We start from the raw sequence: 27,973 nt of genomic DNA on the forward strand, positions 1-27,973 counted from the left end.
GCAGAAATGGTGAACATGTCAGAACTGTCACATTATTTGCGCTAAACAACAGCATGTCAGCGTGAATACAGTGTAAATACAGCATCACGGAGTTGCTAGTAGAGCTGCACACTCGAAGTCTTGTTTCCCATTAATGGCTGTCCAAACACAGATGTTGCTACATCCTGTCAAAAATATGTCTATTTAGCCAAACAGCAGAATTTTTTTTTTTTTGCAAAAAACATCACTGACATGTTTGTCAACCATCAAAGAGCAGAAGCTTTTGCACCACTGTTCAGTGACTGCAAAGAGGGGAATGCACCGTAGAGTAAAAATGCCGACACTCTATGACAAACAAACTTCTCCAGTCCACTGAACGCCACAGACTGTTGACTTATAACATTCTAAGAGTATCCAGCAGTGGGTTTTTCCTTAAGGCAGTAGCTATAGATCTAGAACTTGAAATCAAAGTAAGCCAGGCAGCCAGGTGTTTTTGATTTGTTTCTCTGCCCACTTCCTCCTCCCGTTTCTCATTTTTATCATTGTCCTCTCCACATGATACCCACCCCACACCCCCCCGCAATGAAATCATCTCAGTGAAGATCCATTTTATTACTTTGATTCTGAAATAACACAGAGCGCAGTGGCAAAGTTGAAAATGAGCACAGATGACAAGTAGAAAAAGACAGAGGGTGAGAAGCAAGAAAGGCGAGGAGGAAAGCTTGGCCTGGAGCTATGGAAAGTTGTAATAGATGTTATGTGAGCAGCAGGAGAATAAAAAGCATGTGGGCGTTTATATGGAATTAAGATTTGGGTAGTCATTACCATATTGTCTAAGACTTTGGTGCTTTTTATAAGCCTGCATTAGTTTTTCTCAAATTACATCTACAAATAACACACCCAGGTATACAGTTACACACTTCAAAGAACAATAGGCAATAGGGGGAAGTAATCATAAGAAATATGTATCTATATATAAAATGTAGTGTGGCTAAAATACAGTGTGTGAGAGAAGAACTCTGCCAGCCTTTTACAGAGAAATGAAAAAAGTTAGTCCACCCTTTAGCTCCAGACAAAACCAGGTCAAAAGCTTAACCCTGCAGATCCACAACAAAAGAAAGAAGGTCTCTGTTTATCAGCCGGAGAGTTCAGCTAGAAACAGCAAGTAAAGACACTGACCCTACAAAAGTGCAGCTGCAGTGTTATACTAATCCTGGTGGTAATCGAGACTGAAGTGACAGCTGGCCTGGAAAAATGAAAGGTTTCTTCTACGCTGGTGTTCAGGTCGAGTAGCGCCTCACTGTCACCCGGAGCTGTCACCTGAAAACTAATGAGCTGCCGCCACGAATCTGCCCATGTCCCACTTTACTGTCAGTTACGAGCAACATGTCACCCTGATGTGTAAGTCAGACACACAAGACAAAGAACACAAATACAAAAAAGATAAACGCAGTATAATTCAGTATATTGTTGATAGATGTTTGCTTTCACATGCAAATCTTTTTGGAAATGTGCTTGTTTGCTTTTTTTTTGGGTGACAGAAACAGATATGGTGCTTCCTCCGGTTTTCCCTCTTTGTGCTCAGCTAAGCCGCTGCTGGTCGTAGTTTCATATTTATTGCAGAAAGTCAACTGTAAATCTCTCAGAAAGAAAAATAAAAGTTTAACAAAACTTTTAAGTGAGGGGACATGAAAGGTCGGATTGGACTGAAATTTATTTACTGCTGTTTTGTGCTTGTTGCTCTTAGTGATAAATTACCTTCGTAAGGTCACCGAGTAGCAAACTGCGTGCTACCTACAATCATAGACTGTATTTAAAAGATGGATGTTTCCACGCTGACATCACTCTTTGATTTGTCAAGCTCTGAACTGTTGACTTTAATGTCACGGCCCTCTCTGTCATGTTTTTTTATACCAGACACAAGAGAGTGGAGGATTTAACTGAGACACAATTCCAGCGATGTGTTCATGTTGCAGCCCTCAAATTTTACAGTGTCTGTTTTACAAAATAGACATCAGTTCATTTTAATAAGACTTCAAAATGAGCAAAAAATGGAGGTTGAAAGCATTACTGTGTTGGCTCTAGTTTCATTTATTTATTTAAACCTGAGTCCTGTGCCAGTCAGTGGGATTTGAGGTTTAGCACGGTAACTTTTCAGTTGTTAGTTTTACTTCCTTATATAATGTCTTAATTATTTTCAGCTGTGTCTTGGTTTACCCTCCTTTTGTACTGTGCTCTTCTCTGCATGCAAGGAATTTTTTTTGTTTTGTTTTTTTAAAGAGCATCCAACGTCTTTGTCTTTCCCAGTAGAGCATTAGTAAGAAAAGTAGATTCTTATCAAGTTTATTCCTGATTCATCTATTTATACCTGTTGACCTTGCGTCAAATTTTTTTGCCTGAACATGTGTTTACATTTTGATTTGTATATTTTTTTTCTTGTTGTCAGACAGTTAAACCCTAATGTAACCTGTCAGATTTTCCTGTGTTAATGACAGAGCTGTGAATACTGATCGGTCTGTTAACGTCCAGAGTCAGCTTCTTTGTCAGCTTCCTGGCTTCGGATAGGCTCGACTTCATGAATATAGGAGGTCTCTTCTAGTCTTACTGACTAAAGCGTACACATATTCAAACAGAGCCTTTAATACTTTTCCTTTGACACAAATTAGTCTCCAGCACCTTTTGCTCCTTTCAGTGTGGATTATGTGTTTAACCCCTTCATATTTTTGTATCAAAATCTATCTTTCTGCTGCCAGCAGACCAGGCCATGCTTGTTATTGGTCAGATGTTGCCAACACGACCACTTTCATGAAAGCACTCATAGCTGGATTGGGAAACCCTGGATTGACTTATTGAGTTGATAACCACCTCTGTGTGACCACTTACCCTGATTGCGGTCGTTAGCGTAAGTAGAGCCAGATAACGAGAAGATTTCCTGCATATGTTTAACTTGCTTTATCGTACAGGCCACTAGATGAACAAGGCGTCCAATATTATGTGATTCAAACAAGTCGTGTTACTACAAAATGTGTTTGTAATCAACTGCACAGTGACTCTCGGCAGCAATTTCTGATCGATACTGTCACAGCTAAGGTTTCCTTAGATTTAGATACCGAATTTGTTATTTATATGTAGTTAGAACATATTGATGCTGTAAATGGAAAGCAAACCTGTGTTAAACAACAGTATACAATGCAAATGCTTCATTGTGAGTACAGGTAATTATTTAAGACTTTCATGGTACCTGCTAGGGCTGGGCCATATCATACCGCATCATATCACGGTAATACCGGTATAATGTTAGGCAATGATAAGAAAATGAAATATCGCGATGGAATATGAGTAAAACGTGCATGCACAGTGCCTTTGTTTACATACGCACATGGTGGAAAAAGCATGGCGGCGACGCAGAATGAGAAGGGCGAAAGCAGATCGTTGAATGAAACAGATGAACCAGAATTGGTTTGTAAAAATGCTGCAACTTCAGTGGTGTGGAACTGGTTTAGCTTTCATCCATCTGATACACAACAAAGCACTATTTTTGGTAGAGCATGCTAGCGGGCCGTCGTTATTACCGTGTTTTTCGGAAAATACGGCACACTTAAAATCAATCCTTTGATTTTTCTGAAAAATCGACAGTGCCCCTTATAATCCCGTGTGCCTTATGTATGAATTCTGGTTGTGTTTACTGACCTCGAACAGTTTTTATGTCGTACACGGCGCTCGAAAATCTGTCAGAAATGTTTTAGTACGACTTTCGTAAGCTATGAAGCCGCACCGCTTGATGGATTGTTGGAACATTACGGCTACCGGAGGCAGGAGCCTCGCAGAGTAATACGTACTGTGCTTCAACATAATATTACCGTATTGTGTGTGTGTGTATAACCTCTTTTTAAGTTTTGTGGATATTATACATGGTTATGTTGAGGATATGTCGGCCAATTTCCACTGGAAATGCCTTTTGGTTAAACTGTCAGGAATTTGCATTTGCACTGTTAAAGTTTTATATAACTTTAATGCACATAAAAAACAGCTGCTTGTTTAAGTGAAAATACATTGATGGGTTTTTTTGCACTAATAAAGTTGTGGAGTTGTAAAGTATTTTGTCTAGTGTCAATTATATCATCAGTTTATATCGTTATCGCAAATTTTCAAATGTATATCGTGATAAATATTTTTTGGCCATATTGCCCTGCCCTATACAAAAATATAGCTTGGTGCTAATGAGAAATAGCTGCAGATCAAATTTAGTCCATTTCTAAGCCAGATGTTTCGTCTCTATGACAGAAAGCTTCTCGGTTTTAAAACAAAAACGTGTTTTTCCTTGAGCCCACTGTTTGAAGCATCTTTTGTTTCACAGGAGTACAGCACTTTTTCTGTAGTGTCTCTGAAGCATCTCTTGTTTTACATTAATCTTGTCTTCTGGAGTTTCTTTACCGTAATGGTGGTTTATTGTTCTTTCAGCTTATGAAGTGTCTCCTGCCATTTGTTTACAACGTTGTTCTTTGAAAAACCCAAAGAAAAAAAACCGTTATGGTTTGTATGTACATGCTGCAGGAAAAATGTAATTCTACCTTTGTAGATCAATAAAAACCATTGTATTCTAATGTATTCCACTCACTATTCTAATCCATCCTTTCCCATTAGCAAACATATGGGCATGCTGACTGCAATGGCTGTTATGTAATTAATAGTCATGGCGGTGCAATTAAAATTGGGAGACTTTATGCGCTTGCTGATTAAGATATTTAAAGCATGAAGTACCCAAGGCTCTTATTTTTGTGCAAGTTTCTGCTGCGTATCTTCTTGTTTATACGCGTTCGTCTTTTGTTTCCTCGAGCAAATGTGTGTTTGTGTGAGAAACGAGTGCTGCCTCTGTGTTTATGAGTGAGGCAAGCGTATGTATGCGGCGGGGAACAGTTTTTAACACTTATCCTTGACTTTTCCTTTACCCGCATGCAATTAATTACTGCCCGGAATAACGGCCCTGGGATCAGCTGCTGCTGCACTAATGAAAACACATCAGTGTAAATGCAAGGCCAGCCGGAGTGTTGTCGTGCGGTGCTTCGAGACCCTGCACCGCCATCCATTTGCAATGACAATCATTATCGCGTGAAAGCAGTGGTCTCCAACTCTATTCCAGAGGGATTGTGTGTGTTCACAGTCCCACAGTAATCCATATTCACTTTCTTAATTGGCTCAATTAGTTCACTCAGATACTGTATGAATTTTACACTCTGCCTGTCCCCAGATAAAGTCCAGTTAACGTATTACTGGGCAGAGGTTACAAATTGGGTTCCCAGTGGTAAGGCTTAATACGCGGAGGATTTAAAGTCTTTTAGGTGGTTGAGTGAGCTAAAAACTGTATTGCTTACACTGTAATGAGGGAACGCAAGCATCTTGGCCTCACCGTTTAATCTCATGGGAGTCGCATACCCATGGGAATTCAGACGCAGAAGCACACTCACATGACATATCAAACAATGATAGCAACACAATGGGAGGTAAATATGCTTATGATAACATTGATGGAGACCCTTTGATTCACTTAACATCCATTCTGTGGAGAATATATATCTTTTCAAACCTCGTGCTCACACACACACAACCACAATAAGCCTTTATCAAGTCAGTGTTGGTGTGTGGATGAAGTTAGACATGTTAAACGGTAAAGCTTAAAGTTTATTCTCGTTTAATGTCTAAGTTACTGCACGGTCGGGAAATGGGAAACAAATGAGGTTGTTTATCGATAACTTCAAATCACGGTGATATGCACTCATCTAACCGTAACTGTCGTCCACCTAAGTGTACTTTATTGGTCCCCGTGGGGACCAATAAAGGACCCGAATGTTACCCGAACCTTAAAACATGACATCACAGGGGCTTGCTTTTTGCCCCTCGTGTTGAGTACGCACATTATGTCCCCACAACATGAGTAAAATGTCACGGGGGCTCGTGCACACACCACGACGTCAGACAAATGAGGCAGTTGCATTACTGTCTGTGTAGCGTATGGAGGGCGTGTATCGATCTGGAGCAGAAGCTCGTTCATCAGTGTGGTTAAGCAAAATACCATTAAGGCTCAGGAGAAATTGTGTACACACATGGCCTGCAACCCCACACAAGCTTTTTATGCTTTTCTTTGTCAGAAACAAACCGCTGCTCAAACTGCTTTCCCATTTCCCGTTCCTTTAGCCCTGTTTCAAGGCTCCACAAAACCGAATCTGCGGGACGGCGGTGGTGCGGCTCTGGAGAACGTCGCGTATTTCTTCGACCGTGCTGCTTGTGGGGTCTGACAGGTGAACTGGGAACGGCTGGGTGATTCAGCACTACAGGGTCAGGATCTATGATAATGCACCACAGGGAACATTTCCATAAAAATGAGCCCAGTACATCTTCTTTAGAGGCCCTCTTGAGGAATGAAGATGAGGACACACAGATAAAGAGAGGTGAAAGAAATAAGATCAAGGGAGATTTCGAGAATGGGGAAGTGAGCATAAAGGAGTAGGATGGAGGGGAGCTCTGACGATGGTAATAATGAGAGAGAAAATTTAATGGGAAACACAAAGAAGTGAGAGAGACAGAGGTGATGTTAGTGCAGTGCACCCAGAAGTTTGTGCTCCCTCTGCAGTGCTTGTGAACCCTCCTAGCTGTGGTGAGCACTTGTGCTTTCATATCAGCCCCCTGCTGCTACTGTAAAAAGAGACAATAGGGAGCAAGATTTTTTTTTTTTTTTTTTGTGCGTATGTACTTTAGTGTTTGTGTGTATATGTGACAGCACGTCTGCAGCACTTTGTTGGGAATCTAATAACAAATTGTCATGCTGGCTCTTGATTTGTATGGGTAAAAAGAAGCCATAATGAGCCCCATAATGCGAGCTATTTGGCGTGCCATTCAAAGCAAGCTGCCATGTCTGTCAATCAGGGGAACTTTCAAGTCTCTCCATGACAAGCCTCGCTTTTGTCCTGAAGTCTTGAATAATAAAGTGACAATGAAATGACAAGACGTGCGCACACACCCACCTCATCTGTGAAACAATCAGGATTCTGTGGCGTCTTGCAGCGGGGAAAACGTCTGGACTGAGCGCGTTCACGTCCGCTGCTGCTCGAGCTGGTTCCACATGGCACAATTGGTGAGTAGATTACATGTGATATACCAGCGGCTGATCAATACTGATCAAACATGGCTGATAATGTGCGGATTGAGTCCATTATTTTTGCTTAAACATGACACAGCTGAGTCATCACATTAGAGAGAATTTGTATTTATTAATCAGAGCTGTTATAAAAGACTATACAGTGTAACATCTATATGATTTTCCATCTGATTCTATTTAAACATCCAGTAATTTTACAAAAAAAGGCAACAGCAGTACGTAACACTTTATCATACAACTTACATCTATTCAGTTTTCATAATTAATACCCGGTGACAAGAACCCATTCTCCCTTTAAATGCACATGAGCTAATAATGTTATAAATGCTCACCCCGTTGATACATAATTGAAGTTTAGCTCGCGTTTGGCCCAACACTCAGCTAAGCGATCAAGGAACCAATACAATGCCTCACTACCTTCTGTCAATACACTTGGTCTGACCTATTGGCTGAGGTGGGGAGGGGGAGCTGATCCATTGCATTGACAGCCCACCCTCCTTCTCTCATGCTCTCTCATTAGATCCACTCTATTAAACTCCTTATGCATCTGTCTGTACGCTCCTGGTTGGGGGCTCGGAAACAATCGGAGAGCCCTGCTGGGGGTCCTGCACTCCACTCTAACCGAGGAACTGAGAGAAAGTGCTGAAATGCACCGTGTTTACAATCTGTCGAGGACACTTGAAGGTTATTTGTGGAAAATGTCTGAGTAGACACAAGGCGCTTGTGTGTTCTTGTGCATCTGAGCGGCATTCTGTAACATACTTCATATCAACAAAGTAAAAAGTAATGAATAATTCTTAGGTGGTGCTGGAGGATTAGTTTAGTATTTTGGGAACTGCTCTGTGCTCCTTTTTGGCAGAGAGTTAGATGAAGAGATCGATACTAGAAACTGTAGCCAGTAGCCAGTTAGTTTAGCTTAACACAAAGACAGAAAACAGAAAGAACATCAAGCTCGGCTCTCTCCAAAAGTAACAAAATCTCCCTACCAACATTTCTACAGCTCACAATTTTTTTTCTTAAAGTCATACAAAAACAACAGTGAAGTACTTTTTCCCTGAGCTAGAACCGGTAACTTAAGGCAAAAAAGAAGAAGAAGGTATTGATATCATACTCTGCTCCAGAAAGCAACAAAGCATTTTCCCAAAAAACGGTGTCTGTTGGATCATGTTGCTGTTTGCATATGGGTGTGTTCATATTTGAGAGATGACATCACATGACTCTGGTGAATGTTGACACTGTATTTGAGTTGTGTTTGCACTGTGCAAGGTGTGTGTGTGTGAGAGCGAGAGAGAGAAAGAGAGAGAGGCGTCATTCGGGGGTTGAGTTCAGGCGAATGGGACTGTGTGTCACGTGGGAGGGGTCAGGTACGGCTGCAGTGGTCACTCCCATCTTCTTAAGGCTGCGCTCATCTGTCACAGAGATGGAGCGAGAAAACGCAGGACGAGGGACGAGCCCTGAATCTGAGACACACAGATACATCCACTTTTACATGTGGCAAGAAAGAAGTTAAAGAGAGGAAAAAAATCAGAAGGAAAAAGGGAAAACTGTGAGCGTATTTAGGATCTTAAATTTCTGCTACTTGAATCTCCCCTGCTGTCATTCAGCTCACAGACTTGCCTTTTCATTCAATTGACTAGAGTAAATGACATCAGTTTACTTTTATTACACCAGATGAATGAAATGAAAACAATTCCTCAGTCTGTGCAGATCTGCATGCAGTGGCAGCTTTCAGCCTGTAGGGGGGCCACGGCAGTGGAGCAGGCTGCAGCAGGTTGAGCAATGACTGCAGATTTGTTGCAGCTTGATGTGTCTCATCATAACGCACAGAGGGAGAGAAGGAGAGAGAGCGCAGGCAGCAAGATGCTACAGGCCATATTGGGAATTTTACCTTTGATATCTCCCACAGCCAACCGAGGTTCACCAGACTAACCAGCAGGTGGCAGGTTGACCCCCCCCAACACACACACACACACACATACACAATACACACACATTCGCACGCACACACACGTACCCACACCATATGCCCAGACACATACCCCCACCAGGTCTGACATTTGCAGCTAAGTGCTGCAATGGTCGGTTATTTATGTTGAGAGGGCTCGTGATGGTGAGAGTTCAGCAGGTGGCTGCATTACACTGTTTATCAGACAGACGCAGTGGCATTATCACTTCATGAGCCTTCTTACCCAACCCCCCCCCCCCCCGCCCCGAACCTCGCGCACACACACACACACACACACACACACACACACACACACACACACACACACACACAGGCACACACTACATCTGTCTTTCTGTCGTCCTTTTCTGGGCATACACCCTCTGTCTCTCCCTCCTCACTGCTCCTTGTGTTGTGAAATGCCTCCTGACTGCTCTTCCTTTCCCATTTTTCTCCCACAGATGTACTCCAGCCATCTGGGTACTTGTAGGGCACAGCGAAGGCACTAGTGGTGCAACCAATATCTGTTCAAGCATGCCAGTATTACATGGTTATTTATTCATAGTGTTTGCAGTTTGTTGACAGCATCTAATAACGTACCAGGCTTAAAAAAAAATACCTGAAAACAGCCTCTGTACATCTCTTGCTTATTACGGTGTGAAATTAATAATTGTAGAGCACAAATATACATTTCAAACTTCCTGTTCCCTTTTTTTTCACTTACATCTATTCCTCCATCTCCACTCCTCTCATATCTACCTCTATTATCCCCCCCGTCTTCTCGTCTCTCCTCCTCTGTGGTATTTCAGTACAGTGCAGGTCAGATGCTGAGAACTCACCTGTGCTGTTCTGGCTGCATTTGACTTTGCTGTTGGTCTTCTCTTGCATCGTCCGCTCGTACTCTCTCACCTCCTCCAAACAGAGCCCTGTGGGGAAAACAGTGCATAAACACAGGCGTGCATTGAAACAGAGTGGAAGATACATATTTAATTTAACAGGCTGTAGATCGAGGGTAAAACAACAGCAAAGTGCGCTGCTCAGAATAGATTATCTCGTATCTGTAAAATATAAAATTTAGCAGTTTACTGTAATTTTGACCCACCGTGCCATTCGTCTATCCATGCCACTGCCTGCCGGTGGCCAACCAGGAGAATGTCTCGTATGTTCTGCAATTACACAGAAAACAAAAACCTGTTATGGGAAGGAAATGTAATTAAAAAGCTACAGCTGTTGTGTGTAGTCGTGTGTGAAATGCTGCTTTTAGAATGATTTTACAGCAGATCAGTGTCAAAATCACAACAGTGCCTTTGTGTAATTAATTCAAACATATGAGATTACGGCTGAGATAGATGAGGATTTATTTAATAAGGAGGCTGGGGCGGGTGGATGTGGCTCTGGTTGTAGAGGTTGTTGCTCAATTGTGGTTGGTGGCTCAGTCGCTGGACCTTTTATGTGCCAAAGTGTCCTTGGGCACGACACTGAACCTTAAGTCGCTTCCAGTGGCTGGCCATCTTCCACAGCAGATCCCCTGGCATTGTTGTGTGTGAATAAAAGTGGTCCATCATGCCTAGCTAAGGACTCATTTAAATATTAGTTGCTCTTTGATTGTATTGAATTTTTTTGCATTCATCAACAGTTTGCAAGTAGTTGCAGCGACCAACCTCTGCAACCTTTGGGTGACCAAATGCTAGAAGTAGCTGCTTGCAACCACTTTTAGTCACTCAGGTGATTGCTCAGGATCTTGTTTCCAAACAATCGCAGTCCGAATCAGAGCAACTGCGACCTCTCTAATCGTGAAGGTTTCCAAAGGAATGAACATACATGGATTGCCAACCTCGTTGCAATCAACCTAACTTAGTCCTCTGCAATAAGTGCACCTTGTCTGTGATGCATTTCTTTGCGCCAGGGGACTCAATTCTGGTTACATTGCTACATAAAAGCGAGGTTTCAGAGCACCTATGTCATTTTGATCTTAAATCACTGTCATCGCAGCAAGTATGCGACCGTTTTTTGTTTTTTCTGTCCCAAAATCTATGAGGCTTTTGCTCTTGATGTAAGTAGTTAATGTTAATGTATGTTATTGGGAATTTCTGTGTATGTAGACAATTAATTTTTGTTTGGTAATGCTGTTCTGCATAGTGTGACTGTAGCATAAGGTTAAAAGACTATGTGTGCAGCGCATATACTATTAGTTTCATCTGTTTTGCTCGGCTTTGTAAAAAAGATAGAGCCACAATCCAAACACTCTTGCTCCTCACTGACAGCGTTGGGGTGGGTTAAAAGGCATTATTGCTAGTTTAGCTGCTGGTGCTTCTGTTTTCTTTTCACGCTTCATTGCTTTGCCTCATTGCAGAGGATAAATGTTGTGAAAGTGTTTTTTTTTTCTTCCCACCAGCTGTACAACTTCTTCCGCTAACTTCCAACTATGCTTTGTTAAAAGTGGAAAAACAGATGTTTTCTTACCATTTTGTATAATATAATACAGATCAGAGGTCATTTGATGCCAGCAGCCTTCTTGCCATTAATGTTGGTAATTATGCTAATGTCTTAAAATGAATGTGGTAGTGATTTATTTGTGTCACAATCCAACACATGGCACATTCATATAATAAATGACCGAATGGCATTGAAGAAGATTGTGATGTCTCCTTGACGCAGTCACGTTACAATAGCAATGGGATGAACATAAAGGGAAAGAGTCTGATCTTACTCGATGTATGAACTCCTCTGTCCTGGTCTGGAAGCCGTAGACCTCAAAGCTGCACTCCACCCTCTTATAGGAGCACATGACAGGTTTGTGGCTGTCCCTCCAGCCCTTCTCCAGAGGTCCTCGGCCAGTTTTACTTGACTGCCACAGACTCAGGTCCTGTACAGAGTAAACAGTGTGTTATAAAAGCTGTGTCTGCAGAAACTGTGACAGTATCTGTGTGTGGAGGTGCCAGCAGCATGTTGCACAACACATTGCACAAGAGGAGTGTGATAACACACATTATGAATCTGATGAAAGTATGATGGGCAAGTGTTTGTGTTTGTGATCTTTTATTTCACCTTGTCACTTAATATAATTGATTGGTGTGCTTGTGTAACATGCACATGTAAAGACGTGTTAAACCTTGGAGGAGAGACAATGAAAATAAGCAGTGATGCAGAGGTGTTTGTGTGGGGTGTGTGTAACTGATTTATTTAGAAGCAGAAACAAAAGGCAGTAAAGTAAAAAAAAAAAAAAAATAGGTATGTGTTTTTGTCTTAGTGGATCATTGTTTGTATATTAAGCACTATGCATTATGAGCCATTATCACTTAAAAGACAATATTTATTTTGAGTTGGATGTGACTTAAATGTCTGTTTGAGTAGTCTTAGCTTAATATAAAGTCAGGAAGTGGGAAAATCAGCACAGGAAAAACAAAAACACAACAAAGCCGTACTAGTTTAAGTAATCAACAATCTGATCAATGCAAAATGCAGATAATAAAATGACACATCAAGTTAGAGAAAATTTTAGACTGTTTCACAGCAGGAAACAAGCATATAGATCATTTGCATGAGCTGTTGTTCTGACCTATAGCTGTGGGTTTAAGTGGATCAACCTATAGTGGTCATATGAAGAAATGCATGCAGAATGCATTTTTTAGATAAGGCATGTCTTGGCACATAGAAACAAAGTTTCATATCATCTCTTTAGTGCTGCTTCAAAGGATTTATCTTTTCCATCACTGTTATCAAGTTTCTTTGTTGCAACATGTGAAAAATTCTCCCCACCTGAGACTCAAACTTCAGTCACTAAAGTGTTTTATTTGCCTTTTTGCGTAAAGTTTCTTGGCTTTGAGAGTAGAAATGCCCATATATGTTGATTCCCCCAGACAAACTAATATGATTTTTGGGTGGAGTTTTTCAGTTGGTTGCATGCTTGCCATTAATTAAAAATGATGTAATTCATATTTATTGAAAAGGGCATACGTAAATGGAAATACAGGATCGACCTGCTTCTTGTTCTGTTTTCTGTCAAGATGATCCCACGCTTTTTCAGTAATGTTGAGGTCCGGGCAGGAGGCCAATCGATGAACACTAGTGTTTAATTGTTGCTGTTGTTTTTAATTCAGGTATGCTTCAACTGCATTGGCAGTGTGTTTGAGTTCACTGAAGCTGTTGCCAGTCAGACACATTATGGATGGTACTACACAGTGATTAAGATCTGATGGGACTTATCATCGTTCACAGTTCCATCAGTTTTGATAAGATGACCAACACCACTGACTGAAATGCAGCCTAAACCATGACAGCGCCTTCACCGTGTTTTACAGATGGCTGACACCAACCTCTCTCCTAATCTGCTTCATACATATCAACGACAGCTTGATCCAAATTTGGATTCATCACTCCATCAGACCTGTTGCCACTGATTTTGGAATACCTCGGCCTTTTCTCTCTGTTTTCACTTCACGCAAAATATTATTTCATGCCTGTCAAACTGTGATGTCTTTGGTATTTTTCATGGATTCAACTAAAGAAATGTGACCAAATTGACAGACTGCTAGTAACAAAGTGCCTAAAGATGCAATTTAAAACCGGTTCTTTGCTAAATTGTCTATTATGTGTAGACACAACACTGATTCATTCCTCGAGGTTGGTGCCTTTTTATGCTTGAATGATTCATATTTCAGTGTTAAATGATTGAAGAGAAAAAAATACCTCTGAAAATGGTCATATACAAGGACTGGACTGAGAATTAGTGAAAAAGCAGCCAAAATCCAAAGCAAAGTTAGTGGGTATATGTTTGAATTAAGTAAGCTTACAGTTTTGGCTACTTGTCATTAAACCAAGTCTCCTATTTATTTTTTCACTAAATGCTGAACTATTCTTGGAAAGCAATCACATAGTTTTCCATTTGGAAGAGAAAGAAAATCAGAAAAAACAACTTTTTTTTGTTCACAGTCATTTGTTTGCACCTCTGTGAAGCATATGTCCATGTTTGTGGGTTTTTTGCCAGTGCAGTGAGTACCTCTGATTCTTTGTAGTGCTTTTCAGGGATGGGGTCACTCAGGATATCCAGGAAACACACATTCTCTGCTGGGGTTGGCTTGTCCCCAAACACCTACATCCAAACAGATGGGGGAGGTCACACAGTTAAATGACAGCAGACGCACATACACCCACCCGTAGTGTCACACACGTACAGTCACTCACTCGGCATAGAGTGGGACTAAGAGAAGATGAGTAACAGTGTAGAAAACGGAGGTCACACACCATAACACCCCTCACTATATCCCACCCGGAGGCCCTTGGAGCAAATCACACTGGCGCAAACAGAGGAGAGAACAGATAGAGAGCAGAGGCGGGGGATGAGGGGAAAAAAACAAGGACATATGAGGGGTATTAAAAGAGAGGGGGGGAAAAGTTATGAGAGCCACGTACACTTTTCCTTGAGAGAATGGAAGAAACCTGGAGAGAGAGGGAGAAAGAGACGAGACTGCACTTTTATCTGACCTTGTTTAAAATTTGCTCTAATGCCGCACTGGAGTTGTTCATTTCACAGCTGAAAACTAACAAATAAGAAAAACCTGGGGTAAAATAATAGCCCGGTACGCTCCTGCGGTGTTGTTGTTAGTCTGTGTCTTCACAAGGTCTTGCTCCCTTTTATGGAATGTGTTGTGTTAGCTGCGTGTTTGTGTTGCCTTCTACAAGTTGCTTGGGGTTTTCTCACGGTGTCGTAACGATTGTCAATTGAATTGTATAAACACCATAACTGTTATAAGGACATGCAAGAAAAAATCTATTCATATATATGAGGCCCTGAAAGCTTAAAATTTGGGGGATTTTTTAAAAAAAGAGGGAAAAAAATAAGTGTTCGGCGTTTATAGTTCACAGCAAAAAGGTTCTGGCTCCAAAACTCCTGGTTGGAGGTCCTTCTGTGTACTACTTGTGCCTCTGTGTATTTTCTTTAGGTGGTCTTTAGGTGGCATGTTAGGCTAAATCAGGTGTGGCTGTTAGCCAAGGTGTTGTCTCCTTTCCTTGTGATTGATTGGCAGCCTGTCCAGGGTGGACCCCGCCTCTTGCTCACTGTCATCTGGAATAGGCTCCAAACTCCAGAAAATGAGCGGATGCGGTCCAAATTGGTATTTTGTTAGCTCAAATTGTATGCACTGCTTTGTAAAAGGATCATATTTTATAATCTCTCCGCATGCTTTGTATGTAAAGCCTGATTTGTAAAGCATACACTTAGGCGGGTGAATAAGTGCAGCTGAGTAAAAAGTATGATATTTCCCTTGGAAATGTGGAAGTACACTAACAGCAGGGGTTAAAGTGAGCGGGAACGATGTGGAGTAAATAAGTAAATAAGTCTGATTGGCAGTTTCATACATAATAAAGTCCAGCAAGCTCATTTTCCGGGTGCTGCAGCCTGGCGTTCCTTCCAGCTGCGGCCATGGAGCTACTCAGTCAAGAAATAAGAAAGTAATGTCACCCCACGATCCCGCCTCCTCACTCAGCATCCTTTCTTTCCATTCTCATTCCTGCCCTCCCTGCATGCGTGCACATGTTGATAGTGTTAGGTTCACTTAAATCTAAGTGTCTTCAACACCTTGGTAACGCTAGACAAGTGTAGCAGGCGTAAAAGGAGTTGCTTTTTCCCCCCAAAGCAGCAGATCATTTCAAATGCAGCCTTTCAAATGGGGCTCAACAAATATGACCAAACACACAAGCTGTTTTCAATATGCAGCCTGGCCATCTGTCTTACTCGCTACTGGGAGAGTATCTGTACTTTGCAGTTAGAAAGAGTGGCAGAAAGAGAAAGTGTCAAATTATTTCTAGGATAAAATCTGCTCAGTAAATGAATTTGAACTGGAATAAATTTAATGCTCGCATAAATAGTTCCTTTCATTCAGTTCTTTTAATCAGGCTGTGGGTATTTAGACTACGTGATGTGTAGTTAAAGTTATCTGACTAATGATATTTAGAAATGATACTAAATGAAATGGTAATTGTTTTTGTGTTATTCAGAGGCTGTGTGAGAATACAAACGAGTTCAGGCTCGTGCACTGAGAGCTGTACTGAGTTGGTATGTTTACTGTTACAACAGTTAGGTCAGGTCAGTAGTTCTCAAACTGTGGGGCCGAGTTTGCAATAGTGGCGTAGAGGACGAGGAAAAATATGAAGAGAAGCTGACTTAAATAAATAAAATTTAAAATAAATAAAATAATTTTTGTTTCTGAAGCTGGGCATGCTAGACAAACTTTCAGAATCAGTGGTTTACGGTGGCATTCGTCTGTTCACATTTCCTTCTAGACAACATATCTAAGAGTTGCTCCACATGTAATGGATTAATCCCAGAGTAACTAGATGAAGCACTATGAAAGGAAGATGCTAAAGTAATGTAAATACTTAAACTTTATACTACCATAAACAGCATAAAACATGGACGTAGCTTCAAGGTCGGAAAAATTAAGCCAACACTTTAAGTGCCTCAACCGTGCGTCCTATCTGAAGGCCACTAGATGATGATAGCTGTGGTTTTAAAAAAGGACTTCCAGTCCTTTTAGAAGTCAATACAAAGACAGCTTCTCTAAACACTTTTCTGCTGAATTCAAGGGTTCGGCCTCTCATTCTGGGTCATATTATATTAAAAAAAGGAGCAGGTGGTTTAACAGGCAGACCCCGCCCCTCCACGTCACATCTGTCTGTTGCAAGATGGCAACAGTGGAAACGCTCATGTTGAGGCTTCAAAGCGAGACACCAGAAAACGGTGGGTGATGTCAGGGTAGCTACATCCGTCTCTTATGCTGTCTGTAGTGGTTAAAAAAGGGGAAATATTTCAGTGAGAAGGTGGTAGAGACCAAAAACTGAGCAAAACTGAGTGATTATTTGATCACATACACCAGTTAGCCATGCAGCGACACGACTAATTGGCTGATAGCGTTGCTCTGTAACCTTTGATGTGTAAATAAACAGCTGTTTGCTAACAAATTACCAACTTAAAAGATTAAGGCATCTCAATTTGTTCCCCCAAGTGTATAAATCACATGTCAGTGTGCATGTATGTGGCTGACACTCAAACAGCAATGGGACTGTTTGGAGTAAACTCGTGTAACCTGAAACTACATGACATAAAACTAGATTCACTGGATGCACAGCCCAAGAAACAACTCTTGGATCTATGCATTTTTTGTTTTGTTTTTTTTTGGTTCTCCTGTCTTGACTTTTCTCAATTACACCAGGCAAACACAAGTGTCAGACAGAGCTGCAATTGCTGGTGACTTTCTGTCTGTGTGTGTCTTTGCGTGCCTTGGACAAAATGCATCGTGGCAGCCATGATCAGCACACTGCATGTCTGGTTAATAGATCTGCCAATACTGCATTTCGTGCCTTGCTTGTTTTCCTTGTAATGGGCGCATCAATTTGATGAACATTTTTGTAGTGCTGCAGAGAAAATTGCAATTTCTCTCCAGACCCTTGTCGTTCTCCTCCCCCTCGTCTCTAATCACTCTATTTTTCTCACCTCTCACAACCCCCCTCTTACGATACTCACGTTATCGTTATCACCATTGTTGTTCTCGAATCTTGTCTCAATACGGATGCTGAACTTGGGGAGGAATGATACCTACAGGGTGACAAAGAGGAAAAATGGGGGGTGGAGGGTTGAGGGGCAGAGATAGTGTGAAAGCAGGCTGCAGATTAGATCCTCTGATACTGGAAAGAGATGAGCTCTGTTGCATTCATGTACAGTAAATGATGTGTGAGAATACTTACTGAGTACTCTGCAGCACCGGGGACATTCAATATAGATGGGAAGAAAACAGCATAAGTAACTCGTATGCTTGAACATGAAATTGCGCCCACACACATGCAATTTACCACAAGGGAATACATGCATACATAGTTATGAACATTTGATGTCACTTGAAAAAGCATCTGTTTTCAGTAAACAAGCTTTGTATAATGTATTGAGGTTAAAATAACTCTGTGTTTAACACAAAGAAAGGCAAACACTCACCTGTGATGGTGTATGGGTAGAAGTTCCAGGCCTTCTCCGTAACGTAGAAAAATCGAGGGACAAATGCTTTTACCCAAGATGGCAGTTTACTGAAAGCAAAGAAAGAAGGATCACCGTTGCAGAGTGTAAGAGCAGGAGAGATTATGAAGGGAGAGACGGAGAGATCCTGAGTGGGTCTTGTGCCGTTTATAGCCAGATTACCTGTAGGCTACTCTCACCACAGCATTCATTTGTATGACTCATTCTCAATTACACCTGTGGTGATGAACTGTTACTGTAGCTCCTAGGTCCCATGTCAGAACATGATTGAAGTAGAATACAGTGTGTGTGTGTGTGTGTGTGTGTGCGTGTGTGTGTGTGTGTGTGCGTGTGTGCGTGCGTGCGTGTGTGTGTGTGTGTGTGTGAAGAGAGAAAGAGCATGCGTGTGTTCTTACATATCTTTACTAATGAAGACCAAATGTCCCACAAGCACATAAAGATTAGAAAAATCCTCCACAGTGTGAACATGTCTTTACTTCTTTGAGAGTTTATTTTAGGATTAGGCCTTGGGTTTGTAGTGGTGATTGGAATAAGAGCTGAGGTTACATGAGGGTAATGAGTGAGGTTATTTCAGGGTTAGGAAGTGAATTTAGAGTTAGGAGATTTATGTTATATTTGAGACTGGGCTTTCATTATGAGCACAATTAACTGATGGGCTGTCAGCCTGAGCACAGAGAAAAGTACATGGACACAATACTCTCTCACAGAGCAGCATTATTAAACCTTTTTACTTGTAGCAGTGCAAACACACTTAATCATGTAGGAAAAATCAACTCCTATTTAAGGTTTATAATCAGTGTGCAGCCTGTGGCTGGTTTATAACTCTTATCACTCACAGGGTGTGAAATACTCCGTTTTGTAAACAGAGCAACAATTTCACCTCTGACTCATCATTTATGGGACCGCTTGGTTTCACAATGAAGCACACTGATTAACTGTATTTTCAGAATATAGTGTTAATATTAATGTGCTATTATACTGGGTATATTGCAACTGAAATTGCAGTCTCATGGCTCAGACACTCCAAGAGCAAAAGGACAAAACCTCAGTGTGACTAGAAACAAATCGGTTGCCCTTTGATTTGGTGACCAATTGCAAATAGCTGCAGTGAACACTTTGATTGGAGGCAGCTTGTCTCCAACCAACTGCAGTCCAACTCAGATTGCCTGCAGTCTTAGACAAATTGGATTAAATTTGCAAATAGTTGGAGTTGAGTTTATAGTTGAGCTCTAAATGCAGACATGTTACCGACATGTAGCAATCAGTTTGAGTAAGTCTGCGCTGATGAGTGATCTGTGACAAATTTCATTGCCGTAAGGGACTTGACTCAAGTGACTGCCGACTGAATGTCCTGCAGCAACGTCACTTTTAGGGAGGAATTTCTGAATCTCTGTTTCACATCCCCAGAGTTGTGCAATATTAAGTACTTAGATTAACTATTTAATCTTAGATGAACTATTTAATCTACGTACTTAATATTAGTTTCTGTTCGACTGGATTTTCTGCGTATGTAGATAGCAGCAGATGCCAACAACTTTGCAGTTTTTTTGGTAATTTATTTGTTATTTGCCGTATTGTAATGAGCAGATTCATTAAAATTAAAATTAATCTAAAATTAAAATGCCAAATAAAATGAGCAGATTCTCTTGGCTGATAAACTTACTAACCGACCTTCTTATTTTTCAAACATGACCATGAATTACATCCCAGTACTTGAAAGCACCGATGCCAGTGGGCACTGCAATGCCAGTAGCTTTGGATAAAATGGCAGCATGTGACACCCTGGGATGTCTGTATAGTTTTAAGTGGAGGAAAAAAACAGGGCAATACCATGCTAATAAATTATGGTATGAAAGTTGTCACAAATACATTGTAGCACTAGCTTGACATTTTGGGAAATGTTAGTTCTGCTTACAAAAAATGGGATGCTGGCAGCGTACATGCCCAGATCCAAGCCAATAGGCCGGGCATTTTACCCATTTAAAGTTTGAGAATATGTTTATATAATTTGACGACCCCTTATCATTCGCTTTACCAGATAAAAATGCAAAGCTTGAATGCCAACTATTCTGGGGGAATCATCATTGGGAGCCAAGTGCTTGGTGGTTCAGTTAGTCTTTTCCCCATATATCCTGTTAGATGACAGATTTGCATGTGAAGACCACTGCAGGCCTCCGGTGGAGTTTCCTCTGGCTTTAGCCTGACCAATCATCAGTTCTTTTGTGGTGAAGAGTTGTATGATAAGAAAAACACTCTCAGTATGTGTATAAAACATGAAGTGACACCCACCTAAAAAGATCAGAGAGAAATAAAAGACTGGATATGGTGGAAACAGTAAGTCTCATTCCATCCACAGGCAATAAACTTCACCTACCAGCACTAATTAACTCACTGTCTGGCTTGCTGAATCAACACTGTTGTATAAAAACAGTAGATTTAGTTTTTATTGGAGGTTTTGCAGTCCAAAGTTTAAAAAAAACAAAGAACTTGCATAACAGTCAACTGACGTGACTTTATGTTTGAGCTAAACACTGTATCATATAATAATTAAGAGTTTATTTCCCAAAATGTTACATAAATACTTCAAAAAAAAGGTTTACAGTGTTCTGTTATGTACTCAAGACTACACTCTATAAACATTCACATCTATGTCCTGTAAAAATATGCATATAGACAAGTTACATATTAACACCTGCAGTCACAATAGCTATCGATGGCTTTCGCTTTATTCTGTAATTTTCTTTCCTGTTTTTGTCTTTTTTCCCCTACGTGTAAATAATATTTGTCTTATGTAACTATTGTCACTTCTTTCTTACAATAACAGAGTTCTGATAGACCACTTAGAAAAGCTTACCAGGGGTTAAACACATCCATTATTTGAGTGTAAGAACTTGGAGGTAATTATCTGTACTTTTTCTATGTGTGGTTATACTGTGACTAGACTCTGATTGCCAACAAACTTTGTCAACTCTACAAAGAAAATTTAATGAGAGGCTAAATCTTCCCACATACCCTGCAATTACCAGCACCGGGATGATGTGGACGAGTTATGCCCAGCTAGAGAACTTTACTTACGTAATCCAGTGTTTACTGACCTCACGGTACAGTAATATTTCCACTTATACCTCAGCATGTCTAGACAAAGGGTGTTTGGACTTTGTAAACAGGCAGGTCGCAATGCACGCTGGGTGTTACTGTGTGTTTCGTGTAACTTGGATCGCTGAGATGTGAAGCTTTACAGCGCAGCGATCAGAACACGGCAATCAGTTATTCTAATGGCCCGTCATGTGTACATCATTAGTGCAACAACACAATCAAAGAGTTTAATTGTACCTGCTGAGGTAGATTCGTTTCTCGGTCAGCTGTCCCGCTCCGTACTTGGGGTGATTATCTGGCTCATTCCTCACCACCTCCACCCCCTCTCCCCCACCACTCTGCTCACAGCTGTGCTTACTGATCATGTACAACTGCCCAATCCTGTACTGGAGCCCGAAGAGAGGTTTAGGATGAGGTTTATGGCGGAGAGGACGGGGATGGCGTGAAGAGAAAGGAGAGAGAGAGAGGGAAATGTGGTGAGAAAATGGTAAGCACAAAGCAAAAATCTCCCTCGTCCTCCTCCTGCTAACCCTCAAGATGCCATCCAAAGGGACACATTTAGAGTGCGGCCTTAGTTGAATTAACCAAGTGTTTGTTGACTGTGGTCATCCTTCGTTTAAACACACAGGTCCTCACGTTCATCTACCATAAACATGTAGCCTTTGAAATAACTCACACATTTATGCTTCTTTTTTTGCAAACAAACAAAATAAATATGAATTTGCCGTGAACTCAAAGCCATATCCAAATAACAGGCACTGCTGCTTGAGTCAGTTCTCAGAGGTTTTGCAGCTGTAGCCTCTCTCGTCTCTCGGTCTGGTACTGGAGTACATTTTAATCCCATTTTTAGTCGCTTTTTTACATTTAAATTACTTCAACATTTATTCTACACATACATTTGAACCATAATAAGGAACTGCATCTTTACTGCTGCATTTAACTAAATCGCAAAGTGCACATTCGATTTTACTCTTCACTCCTCTCTGTGTATCATTATCCAACTGTTGCTCGAGCAGCTGTAGTTGCTCTTCAGAAAAGTTGTATTCTTAATCTGAACTTTTTGGGAATATTTTAAAGACTGGAATTGGCATTTAAGCCGAAGGAGGGCAGACCAAATTTCTCATGGAGCATAATAATGGATATGAGGACTTAAATAAGAAAAAAATTCATCCATAACAAATCAATACAATGCAGGTCCCATTGAAGAAAATGTAATACCCATCTGCCACTAAGAGGAAGTAATGAGAATGATGGCAGAAAATCCTCCTGGCAGCAGGTTCAGCCCTGGTTGCTGAGTCCGGTTTTGTCTCGACAGGCACTTACTCAGGGCTGCTTAGGCACGGGCTTTGTATTTGCTCTTCATTTTTCAAATCTTAGCCACTTGCTGTGTATAAAGATTTCCCTAAAGTTCCATTTTAGATATCAAAAAATTAATTTGGCTAGTGAGAGTGATTGCCTAGTGTCTAAATTAGGGGAAGGGACTTTGTTCTCTGCTGCAGCCCCAGTTTGTGCACGCTGATGAGGGAGTATTTTGTGTTAGTTAGTCTAAAGAGGACAAGGGCTTTGGGCATCTGGAGTATCTCCTCGTTTAGCTAAGCCTGATACAATCAGTGTATTTAAAAAAAATCTCTCACAATAATTCTTTTCATTTCTTGCAGTGCTGCTGCTGCTGCTGGTCGTTCTCATCTTTTCTCCCTAATCTTGTTTCTATTTGCATTTTTCTGTTTGCTGCAGTTGTAAATCACTTGGTAAACTTTTGTTTATAAAGTTATGAAAAAGCTGAGAAATTGTGCCATAAAGCGCTTCGCTGTTCTGCTGTGACCACCATAATGCAATTCATTTTGTTGCCCTATATTGCTGTGGCACTAAAGCATTATTCTAATTAAAAGCAGAAACAGAAAGATTGGGAGGAAGAGAGAAAGAGGACGGCAGACATCAGATTGCCATCCTTCACTGTGCTCTGCTGACATCATGTGACACTCCTCCTTCTTGTTCCAATTACCGTGAAACGTCAACATTCAATATTTACTTCTTGGATATTCATGGGACTTAATTAATCATAGTGATGGGTGCTTTAACACCATCTTAAAGCCAGCAGACCGCAGGACAGAGAGCTCCTCCCACACAGGTTGTGAATCTTTTCCCCCCGTTTTAGGAAAAACAAGGAAGTGGAAAGTGTCTTTCTTTCCTTAAATCACTACATACAGGTCGGGAGGAATCGTTGTCAGCTCTTGGAATGTGTTTCCTCTTACTGTTTCGTTTTTACAGCCCAGGATTTGCTTTACAAGAAATGTCGTCAGACTACAAATACAACGCATTATCAGGACAATGCCATGATTCATGATTGAAATATTTACCACTAAAAACGCAGACAGCTTTTGTCTTTGATCGTCAACTAGCAAAACACAACGACAACAATAACAATTAAGGGTGGAAAATTTGTGGTCAACGTTTCCCAGTGGCGATTTACACTTTATGCACTTTATTAGATACACCTGTTTAACTGGTCCTTAAAACAAATATTGAATCAGCCAATCACATAAGAGCAACTCAGTGCATTTAGAAATGTAGAAATTGTCAAGACAAACATCAGAATGTGGAAAATAGTTGAAGCAAGTGACTTTGAATCTTGCACGGTTGTTGGTGCCAGTTTTTCCTGAACTGATGATCTACTGGGACTTTCCCACATAGTGATCTGTAGGGTTTACAAGAAATGGCCCAGTGAAGAGCATCTCTCCTGCATATGAACGCACAACATGAACCCTCAAGCTGACGGGCTAGTTTCAGAATACCACTATATTGGCATACTATAGGCCCCTTTGTACCAACTGAGCATTGTTTTAATGTGGCAGCGTGCCCGACCTTGCTGATCCCTTTATGAGCACAGTTTATCTATCTTCTAATGCCTGCTTCTAGCAGGACAATGCACTATATTATTGTATTAGCCCTTTATTTATCCAGGTAAAAATCTCATTGAGATTAAAAATCTCATTTCCAAGAGAGACCTGGCACCATGGCAGCAAAAATCCAAAACACATGCGGCACATAATAACATAACAACATATCACAGAATTGAGATCATCTCTCAGTGGTTTCTTGAACATGACACTCTACACAAATGACCTTCACAGTCATTGTCATGTGTTGGATGGGGAGATTCTCATCATGAACGTGAGCCGACAAATCTGCAGGAACTGTGTGACACTGTCATGTCGATATGGACCCAAATCTGTTTTTCTGAGGCTTTTCTGAATCTACGCTATGAAGAATTAAAGTCATAATTCTTGGAGTTAAGGCAAAAATTATCTGAGAAACTACTTGACATGTTTTTTTCTTAAAAAAAACCCCCAAACACATTACCTCAACATGCACTTTGGTTTATACTGCATATGTGTCTGTATTTATTTGACCCTGACTCTCAGCTCTGCACACAATTTGCTATGTACCCGGACCCAGTGTATGTGTACAAATGTCACATAAAAGATTTTTATCTTATCTTTATCTTTATCTTCAAAGTTAAAAATGTCACATTGATTCATTACTGTAAAGCAATAAACATACAATCTTCTGAGAAGTCTGAATATTTTTTATGGGGCACTGTATGTTCCTGTGACACTGCCTTTTTCATACACACCACTGTGAGAGGTGTCTCTCAAATAAGGATACTATTTGTATTATAAGTGCATTAATACTGTACTTCAGTGGAGTATTTGAGTAAACGTGCAAAAAAAGTTACTTTCCACCATGAAGCCTTATTTAGTCTGCACTCTCATACAGTGGTGCTAGGCAGCATAAGATTAACAGTACCCTAGTGTAAGGGCTTTGGTGAGGGAGAGCCAGTGGGGGTGGGGGGGGGGGGGGGGCAATCAGTTTTCATACACCCCTAAATGGTTGTAAAACCTCACAGACCCAAATAGCAACAAACAAAATTATGATCGCTGTGAGCGTGAATCCTGTTTCCAACATTTCATGAAACAAGATTTGTGGTTGAAAGCAGCAATGCTGAAAACACAGACAAAGGGCACGCTTGAGTGAGGCCTTCTTTTCTGTAGCGACTGAGAGTCGTTAACAAGTTTGAACACTGCAGTTTCCTCCCTGCCAAGAGAATAACCAAGACCACAGAGACACAAAAGCCCGTGTTCCTCACTTTCAAATGAAGTTGTTTTTTCAGATACAAGTTTGTAATTTATTTAACCACAAACGTGAGTGACAGTTTGCACACTGCAGAACTCCAACTTTCTTATTCATTACATCTCGTAGCGTGTGACGTTTCGTGAACCATCTGCTTTTCATCAGACAGTAGAAACACAGGTCAGCAGGCAGTAATGTAATAATCAGACAGTGTCTTACATAGGACAAGCCTTCATACGTATCGCTTTGGCCTAAATCAGAAAAAAATTGGAAACAATCCCAGCAACAAATAGAAGCAATATCTAACAATAAAATGACTGAAACAAATGGTTAGATTACAATTTGATTTCTTTAATTAACTAAATATAGATGGTGCAGTGCTCTGTGTATCCCTTCTGTTCTACAGCAAGTGTCTGGGTTAATTTGGCTGAATACTTTAATGGGGACATATAATTAAGAAGAGTTTGAGAACCATTGCTCCAAGTTATTTTTAGCATGTGCCCGTGGAAGAAATAGAAAGTGAATCAACAACAGAATCGACACACCTGCCTACCACCTGAGCCACTATCACCTGCCGCCTGTTTTTTTTCTTTGGCAAAAGCAACACAGAACATTCTTCGCCACGGTGCGGGTGTGCTGTGCATGTCACACTTGAAAATCTGCTCACTTTAATAGTGGAGCAAAGGTTGCGGTCTGTTGCGTGGTTCCTATTATGATTTGATACCTCCTCAAATAAACTGCAGTTAAACTCACATTACACTTAAGCGAAAGAGGATTTGCTGCAAGCTCGAGTTCTGTGTGCCCTGTCCTGATACTGTAAATCCTATTTTGGACTGCTATTTGTCACTGTCATTGTTGTGGTAACAGGTAGAAGTAAGCCGGTTGGGGGTAGTGGAGACGACAAGGACATTTCTTTTTGAAGGGCACTTTAGCGCATAACAACCTCGTCCGCTCACCTTTTCCCTCTCCAGCGGGATCTCTTTGTTTTTCCACCTGCAGGCCAAATGCCTTTAAGTTGGGATCTTAACCAGTCTGACTAGTTTGAGCTTGGAGCGCTCAAGCAAATGTAGAACGTGTAGTGCTGTCCAGGTGTTGTACGCTTGACTCATCGCTCTAACCCAATGTGGAAAAAGCTCCCACAGGGCAGCTGCGGGGGGTCTCAGTGCTGTGTTGGCATTTTGTCTTAGCAGTACGTTCACACCTTCACGATTACAAGTAAACAATAAGAAAAAAAAGACCAAACAAAACATTGCCGCAGTTAAAATAACCCCCAAATTTTTGCTTTTCACTTTTAAGTGGTGGGAATTGTGTGTGTAAAAGCGTGGGAAAGACAAACACACTTACCTCATCCACGGTCAGTGGCATGCATATGCGGTACTCTTTCATCAACATGGTGCTGATACCGGGAGAAGTTTTTTTGGGGGGAAGTAAACAGTGGGATCGTGCTTGAGTCTGTCTATCACAGCTGACTCAGTTGCATAGTAGACAAACTCAGGCAGGCAACACACCACCACAGTGACCTCTTTTTTCTTTTTTTGGTGACGCTCTTCTTCTTTTGTTTTTGCTGATGTCAGTAAACCGTGGAGTTAAGTCCAGTGTTCTCTGTCAATGAGTGTCTGCAGTTTTCTTACTTTCCCTCCCTCGCTCACTCCTCAGAGCCTCGTCTCTCCCTTCTTGTTTCGCTTCCTCAATTTAATCTCCTGGACTTTTTTTTTTTAAACTGCTGTCTCTCACTTTTTTCTCGCTACTCCCTCCTTTTCTTCCTCTTCTCGGCTGCACCTTCGCTTTGCTGTTTCTCTCTCGCTCTCTCTTTCTTAATTTCTGTTTCTTTTCTTTCTGCTGCAGTGAAAAAGTAGTAATTAGTGCTGAGGTAAGATGTAAACCTACTATCAACAACTCTGCCTGTCCTTTCCTCTCTGTCCCTGTCTGTGCTTTGTTTAATTCCTCCTCGTGTGTAACCTTGCTGTCTGCTCGGTGCTCCTCCCTTTCCACTCAGCCACACTCCGCTGCTTTCAGTTTCTCACAAATTCCTTTGCGGCTCCCCTCCTTATCTTTTCTTTTTCCCTCTCCCTCCCCCTTCTCCTTCTCTCCCTCTCCCATAGTATCCACTCCCCGCCCACTATACTTTACCACCTCTTCACCTGCATCACCCCCATCCTCCCCTCCCTGCCTCAGATCCTTATCTGTTCTTTCTTCTCTGTGGCCAAAACTGCTGTAAGCAATAACACTCGCATCTTTCCATATCTGGCACCTGTGCTAGTCCAATTTTGAAGCACATTCCTTAAACTCTTACCCCCAGCTTCCTCCACTCAGGTTATGACAGCACTCAGGTTATATGAATGGCCGACACTGAGGGGTAGCTAGACAGGGCCATTGGTTTAAGTATTACCAAAGCCATGAGAGCTTCCATTAAGCTCAGTGGCAGACCCGCTTACATTGTATTACCTCATGACCTTCAGCTGGGTTTAATTGAATCCGTGTTTGGTCACTGAATAGTGAAATCGAAGCAGTCATAATTTTTCGTCCGTGCCCATCTGTGACCCACAGCCTGCTCTCTTTTTAAATGAGCGAGAACTGATGGTGGTTGCCAAGTCCAACCCCAAAAAGAAATAAGAAAAGCAGGTGTTTTGTTTCTTGGGGTCAA

The 27,973-nt window shown here is 41.2% G+C and overlaps 1 protein-coding gene across 1 annotated transcript; it reads right to left on the bottom strand.

Annotated features, from left to right (window-relative positions):
* Positions 1-7,224: 7,224 nt before the first annotated feature.
* pitpnc1b (phosphatidylinositol transfer protein cytoplasmic 1b) lies at positions 7,225-27,342 on the bottom strand. Its single transcript, XM_040029950.1, has 10 exons — positions 26,674-27,342; positions 21,436-21,584; positions 18,064-18,152; positions 17,820-17,827; positions 17,599-17,670; positions 14,077-14,169; positions 11,788-11,943; positions 10,180-10,243; positions 9,917-10,003; positions 7,225-8,592 (listed from the first exon to the last, which is right to left on the bottom strand). Exons 1-10 carry the CDS (start codon positions 26,719-26,721, stop codon positions 8,441-8,443), a joined length of 918 nt encoding a protein of 305 aa, XP_039885884.1. The 5' UTR covers positions 26,722-27,342; the 3' UTR covers positions 7,225-8,440.
* Positions 27,343-27,973: the final 631 nt, after the last annotated feature.

This window comes from Simochromis diagramma, unplaced genomic scaffold (genome assembly GCF_900408965.1).
Source record: "Simochromis diagramma unplaced genomic scaffold, fSimDia1.1 OVJJ01000361.1, whole genome shotgun sequence".
NCBI classification, from domain to species: Eukaryota; Metazoa; Chordata; class Actinopteri; order Cichliformes; family Cichlidae; genus Simochromis; species Simochromis diagramma.